The sequence below is a fragment of the Eptesicus fuscus genome, chromosome 6, assembly GCF_027574615.1.
Source record: "Eptesicus fuscus isolate TK198812 chromosome 6, DD_ASM_mEF_20220401, whole genome shotgun sequence".
Lineage (NCBI taxonomy): Eukaryota > Metazoa > Chordata > Mammalia > Chiroptera > Vespertilionidae > Eptesicus > Eptesicus fuscus.
In genome coordinates, this window is record NC_072478.1 from 105,590,919 (window position 1) to 105,597,665 (window position 6,747).

The 6,747-nt window shown below is 51.0% G+C and overlaps 1 protein-coding gene across 3 annotated transcripts; it reads left to right on the forward strand.

Annotated features, from left to right (window-relative positions):
- Positions 1 to 36: 36 nt before the first annotated feature.
- Positions 37 to 6,712, forward strand: AIMP2 (aminoacyl tRNA synthetase complex interacting multifunctional protein 2). Of its 3 annotated transcripts, none has more exons than XM_008155995.3 (4): positions 37 to 298; positions 3,435 to 3,641; positions 4,981 to 5,212; positions 6,188 to 6,712. In XM_008155995.3, exons 1-4 carry the CDS (start codon positions 164 to 166, stop codon positions 6,574 to 6,576), a joined length of 963 nt encoding a protein of 320 aa, XP_008154217.2. In that variant the 5' UTR covers positions 37 to 163; the 3' UTR covers positions 6,577 to 6,712. The 3 variants fall into 3 exon arrangements, with proteins under 3 accessions (XP_008154217.2, XP_054574193.1, XP_027987679.2); XM_028131878.2 differs by having other exon boundaries at positions 38 to 178; XM_054718218.1 differs by lacking the exon at positions 3,435 to 3,641.
- Positions 6,713 to 6,747: the final 35 nt, after the last annotated feature.

A 6,747-nucleotide genomic window follows, 5' to 3' on the forward strand; every position in this document is an offset into this window, starting at 1 on the left:
GTGACGTCGAGAGAGCCCGAGCCAATTAGAGCACACGAACGGTGAGTTTCCGAACGCCCGAATCCGGATCGGAAAAGGAGGTGGCCGGCGTACGTGGTAGTCTCTGACGGTTCCTGGGCGGTCGTGACCCCCACCCGCCACCGTCCCTCCTGTGGTTCCCACGATGCCGATGTACCAGGTAAAGCCCTATCACGAGGGTGGCTCATCTCTCAGCGTAGAGCTCCCCACCTGCATGTACCGGCTCCCCAACGTGCACCGCGGGACCGGCAGCCCGGCGCAGAATGCGGGCCACGTGCAGGTAGGAGCGCGCCCCCCCCCGCCCCCCATCCGTTCAGTGCGCCGGCGCCAGGGCCACCCGACCGCTCACTGCGCAGGCGCCGAGGTAGCCAGCGGAGATGCGCGAGTAGGGCCCGGGGTCCCTCCAGGCCCGGGTCGTGTATCAGTTTTCTTTTTTTCGCTTATAGCTACTTAAACGTTACTCACAGAAAAGTGAATAGCACGCAAATGGCCATTTTAAGAATAACCAGTGTCACCCAGGTTAACACACGTGGACAGTGCCCCACTTAAATTACCCCACAGGGCCCGACTTCCGTGATCATGTCCTGCTTTTCTCTCCTGCTGCGCCGCCTAAGGATGCCTCCCTAAGCCACGTGAATGGAAGCATGCGGTTTGGTGGCTTGTGTCTGGTTGCTGCTTCTAGACACGATTTCAGGACTCGCTTTGTTGCGTGAAATGAAGTGTTCGCCCTCTTCGGGTCTGCTGTCCCAACGCGTTAACTGTAACCCCAGGGTGTGCCCATCCCACTGCTCACGGATGTCGGGCCCTTTGTAAGCTGCTTCATGTTGCAGTGAATGTGTTTGGACAGGAGCAGGCATAGGGTATTTTACTAGGGATGGAATTGCTGACCCAGAGGGCAGGTCTGCCTTCACGGGTAAGGACTAGGTATTGTAAATTGCTTTGCAGAGTGGTTGCCCTGATGTAGGCTCTCACCAGCCGTGTATAGATTTCCTGATGCTGGCATCCTCCCCAAAGCTTATGGCTTTAGGAGTCCCCCCTCTGTAAGAGATGATGCCAGTGTGGACAGACAGACAATTAGAAATCCAGCATGAGGAGAGCAACTGGAAGAATAAACTGCTTCCAAATACGTGTAAAACAAGTGGGTAAACGCATAGGCCAAGTCATAGTCTAGTCTGAGCAAGAAAGACAACAGCCCAACATTAAAAGGGATGATAAGCAGATTTGAGCATTTCCTCATGCCTCAGATCAAGGGGTGAGATCCAGCTATGCTGGGGACCTTTCTTTTATTATTAATACTAAAAGAAAGTATTAATAATAAAAGTGCACAGATTTGTGCACCTTGAAAGGAACTGTTGGCTGCGAGGCTGCGGTGGGCACAGGGGTGGGTCTCAGCCCATCCTCCTCGCCCCTGCCCGGCCCCTCCCACCGCAGCCCCCTGTCCCGTGTGCCAGCAGCCCTGCTCCTGCCATTGCCGCTCCCACGTACTGACGAGGCACCGAGTGATTGGGGCTGGCACTGGCAACGGGTGCGAGAGGCAGCTGCTGGCCCCAGTCGCCCCTCAGGAGCAGGGGGAGGTGGAGAAAACCTCAGGGGCGATCGGGGCCAAAAGCCACTGCTCGCACCTGCTGACGGTGCTGAGTGATTGAGGCTGGCGCCAGGCATTGGCAGTGGGTGCAGCTCTGGTGCCGGCAACGGGTGCGAGTTCCCCGTGGGACTGCGGCGTGCAGGAGCAAAGAATGTTCAGTAACCACCAGAGGCTCACCCCAATGACAGCGACCGGTGCCCCACCTTGGTCTGGCGCCCCCGCTCACCTGCTCCACCATCCCACCACGGCCAGTGCCCGCCGTGTTCCGCTCTCATGGCGCTCCGGTAGTCAGCGCACGTCATAGCGACGGTTGTTCGGCCGTTCAGTCTATTTACAGTACCTTATTATCGAAGTGGCACACGGAACTGTTTATTGTTCTTTGTTCCACCTTATATTTTTTGCTGTTTGATCTTAAACAAGAGCATCAGGCAATGAGAGGGGAGAAGGTGGCAATTCAGCTGCAGGGTAAAGAGGAGTTAAACAGATGAGATAAGAGAGAGGAATGTTGCAGACGGAGGGAACAGAATGAGGAAAAGTCCAGAGGCCACTGGGGGCATGGTGTGATTTAGGAATCCCATGGACTGTACGGCTAGAGACCGAGCAGGGGAGAATTATGTGAAAGGAGGCAGCCAGAGGACAAATCATACAAACTATTCAGCAAGCCAGGGTAAGGGCTTTGCTTTTTAGCTTAGGAGGTTAGCACTGGGGAGGAGGTGACAGGATCTGCCTCTCTTCTCATCACTCTAGCGGCCATCTTATGGATGGGTGCGAGGTGACCAATGGAAGTAGACCAGGTGAAAAAGCGGTGTCTTGGGCTTGGGCAGTGACAGTGGAGCAGGCACGCTTAGAAGCAAGTGAATTCCAGAAAATTGCCAGCACCTGGTGGTGAATCGATCCGCGTGAGAGGGCAGTGTTAGGAGTGACTAGGGGAACAGATGTTCCCAAGAATTAAACTTAGCAGCACTCAGATGTGAGCAAGTACACCTACACTCGCATTGTATCATGAATGCATCTAATAACTCAAGGTCATTGCCATGTTCCTGACTGTTCTCTCTCATTATGAGCATTTAGCTCAAGTTTTATTTTCTCAACTCAAAGTGGATGGTCTGTTGTGAGAGCTCAGGAATCTGGAGAGAGTACAATGTGACTGTACTGGAGGTTTCTTGATATTACTTTGTAAGTTAAATCTAAATTGACTTGAGATTTATCATAAACATGATGGGTAAGTTACTGTATACCAGTCACTATACCAGGCAAGAAAGACGCAAAGGTTCGGTGAATGAAGAATGTAAGTGTTCCATATTTATACATGTCAGCAGTGAGAAGTTCTAGGTGATTCTACAGTGAGAGTGCCCGTATGCCCTGAGAGTGAATCATTTGGGGAATTGACCATTTGACCTCGGACAGACTTACAAGCCAAAGGACACTTTTTTTAAACCTATGAGTGCACCCTTTTCCCTTCTGTTAGTATTAATTGAGTTATATTTTCACTGCCCACCCCCTTTTTCTATTTGTTTAAGCAAAGTGTTTAATATGAATAAAGAACAATTTGTATTTGTTTTCTATTCTTCTCTGTTCTTAGACTAAATTACCTGAAATTAGTCTTACAAAGGGGCTTTCAGTCATGTTTTTTATTTATTTTAAAGCATTTGTGGATCTACTTGCAGGACCTATCAGACAATGGGAGAAAGGAGATAATGCTCGTTCATTTTACTGTTTTTTAGAAGGTGGGAGGTTTGATGAATTTGTGGAACTAAGTAGAAGACAAGTGATCAAATTAAGCAGACTGCTTTGATCGAGGAAATGAACATTCTGGTGTTGATTTGCTTAGGGAGGGTCGGACCCGTCTCTTCAAGCTCTGGAGTCCCGTCAAGATAACATTTTAAAGCGTCTGTACGAATTGAAAGCCGCAGTCGATGGTCTCTCCAAGATGATTCAGACGCCAGATGCGGACTTGGACGTAACCAACATAATCCAAGCCCAGGAGCCCACCGCTTTGCCGGCCAGTGCATTGGACTTAAATTCAGTACTTGGGAAGGTGAGCGCACTTACAACTACCGAGCGCCAGCCTGCTAGGTGGCCAGTGCTCGTGTGAGCGGAGCCCTGCGTGCTGGTTTTCAGAGGTGGGACAGAGCGCGTTCTTTTCTCCCCTGCGTGATTGTGCCGTTGCACTGAGCAGGTGCATGAGCTCTAGTGAAGCCAAAGCACATTCTAAAGCTGCTGCTGACCTCTCGGACCCACTGCTGAAGAGAGGGGCGTCCAGTACAGCTGCTCCCCATTCCCGGCAGCATTGAGCAGCCTGAGCCCTGGAGAGACAGACTTAAATCGCTCCCTCTGCTTCTCAGGTTCAGCAGTCAGCCCCGATCTGACAGCAGCCTGAATTCCAGGGCTCTGGCTGCACAAAAATCCCACCGATCCTGTTGAAACATCTCACCGAGAGCCAGTCACAGTGCCAGATTGCAAGCGTATTTTGCGAAATTCAGTTTGCTTTATTAAAATTAAGTTGTATTGGCCACCTTTAATGGTCAGTCTACAGTATTCAGCTAACTTAGGGTATAAAGAGGTAAGGAAAGTGCGTGTTATTACAAAGTATTATTTACTGGAGGTGTAAAGGGCTTGTCCCAAGAATCCCTGCTAATACCCTCCTGTAGAATTGGCAATAGAAATGGTACTACTTAAGAACCTGAAAAATAGAGGTGGGCTTGGTCTTTTGTAACTTCCAAATCTCTTCACACGTGTCCCTTTATCACCCAGTACATGTTTGTGTGCAGAGGCCCCAGTGATGCCTGCAGGCCCTGGGAGCCAGTCCAGTGGATGAGTCAGCGGTGGTGCAGTGTCAGACACTGGGAAGGCACCTCAGAAGGCAGTGTCGAGTGACACTGTGTTCAGACAGCTGCGAAGCACTCGTCAGAGCCCATGGGAAGGGCGTCGGTCAGGAGTGCCAGACCAGAGGCCAGATTGGCTCCAAGAGTCTTCAACACAGCGCAAACACAGGTTGACGTAGATATAGAAGCGAGATGCTGTTAGGTGGTCAGGTGTTAGAGAGATTTGGTAAACGGAATGTAGTCATACCTCCGTATCCGTGGGGGCTGGTTCCAGGATCCCCCTCAGGATCCTAAATCGGTACATGCTCAAGTCCCTTCCATGACATGACAGGACAATGCATATAATCTGCAGATCCCCAACCATGGATCAACAGGTTTTCCTCAGCCCCCTTGCCTGGGCTGAGTGACCTTGGATAAGTCACGTGTCTCCCCAGGACTCCTTTCACCAGCTGTGAGGTAGGATAATGGTAGCACCTCCTTCACGGGCATTAGGGTGTAAGAATAGCACCTGGTACAAGCATCACTCAAACTGCTGTGGGTTTTCTCCCCCAGGATTACGGGGCCCTGAAAGACATCGTGATCAATGCAAACCCCGCCTCGCCGCCCCTCTCCCTGCTCGTGCTGCACCAGCTGCTCTGCGACCAGTACAAGGTCCTGTCCACCGTGCACACGCATTCAGCAGTCAAGAACGTGCCAGAAAACCTCCTCAGGTGCTTTGGCGAGCAGACTAAAAATCAGCCCCGTCATGAATACCAGTTGGGCTTTACTCTAATTTGGAAGAATGGTAAGTAGAGGGGACTGGGTTCAACTCCTGTCCTATGTAGTGAAATGTACCTCATCTATAATAATAAAAAAGCATAATATGCTAATTAGACCGGACGACCTTCGGGACGAAGCTGGGGCTGTGAGGGAAGCCCGGGTCCCAGGTGCCTGCCTGTGGCCGGAGGAAGGCAGGCCTACTCTTGCACGAATTTCATGCATCGGGCCTCTAGTGATCTTGTCTACCCAGCCTGGGCAGAGGAGTAGCAGCTGTCATGGCCGTCTTGCCCTCACATTCCAAAACCTATCATTACAGGGACACTGATGGCATCTTTCCAGCTGGCCATAAAAGGATGGCAGGGTATCATTTACTCATTATCCCACTAAAGAATGCCTCCCCTGGTGACCTTTATACAGAGGGAAGTGAGGTAATGCCATTCACCCAGGGATGCCTTAAGTCTCTGACCTGGGCGAGGGGACTCCTGGTTTCGTCCCCATCCTGCAAATCCAGACACGGACGGGTTGGAGTAGATGGTCTGAGATCTCTTCTAGCTTGAAAACTGTCAGGATCAAGTACCAGACGTAATTACTTTCCTAACATATAGTCTGCACTCTTTATTTTTATTTTTTAATATTTTTTATTGATTTTTTACAGAGAGGGAGAGATAGAAACATTGATGAGAGAGAAACATCGATCAGCTGCCTCCTGCACACCCCCTACTGGGGATGTGCCCACAACCAAGGCACATGCGCTTGACCGGAATCAAACCCGGGACCCTTCAGTCCGCAGGCCAACGCTCTACCCACTGAGCCAAACCGGTTAGGGCTGCACTCTTTAAACATAGTTTAAACTTTAATATCACACCTAAAAATGTGATTTTTCTCCTTGAAAATACCCCTTTCCTTGCCACCAGTGCACGGTGAGTGGTCCCCTCCCCGCGTGTCCAAGTACTTCTCCGGGGGCTGCTCCTGTTGACATTCGTGGGTGTTTTCCTTTCAGTGCCCAAGACTCAGATGAAGTTCAGTGTCCAGAGGATGTGCCCCATCGAAGGAGAGGGGAACATTGCCCGTTTTTTGTTCTCTCTGTTCGGCCAGAAGCATAATGCGGTGAATTTAACCCTCATCGATAGCTGGGTGGATATAGCCATTTTTCAGTTAAAAGAAGGCAGCAGCAAAGAGAAAGCCGCCGTGTTCGGCTCCATGAACTCCGCTCTCGGGAAGAGCCCCTGGCTCGTGGGCAACGAGCTCACCGTGGCGGACGTGGTGCTGTGGTCTGTGCTCCAGCAGGCGGGGGGCTGCGGCGTGCCCGTGCCAGCCAACGTGCAGAAGTGGATGCGGGCCTGTGAGAACCTGGCCCCCTTCAGCTCTGCCCTCAAGCTCCTGAAGTGAATCTCAGGAACTGATCGTAAAGGGTTCCGATTTTAAGAATGGTGCCGTTTCATGCCTGTTGTTGGTAAAGGGACTCGCATTAAAACGGTCTGTAGGCCAGTTGTGGAGTATCAGTAAAAGCACCATGTAACTCGTGGGTCTGTCTGATTTAATTCAGCGGTATCGTATACA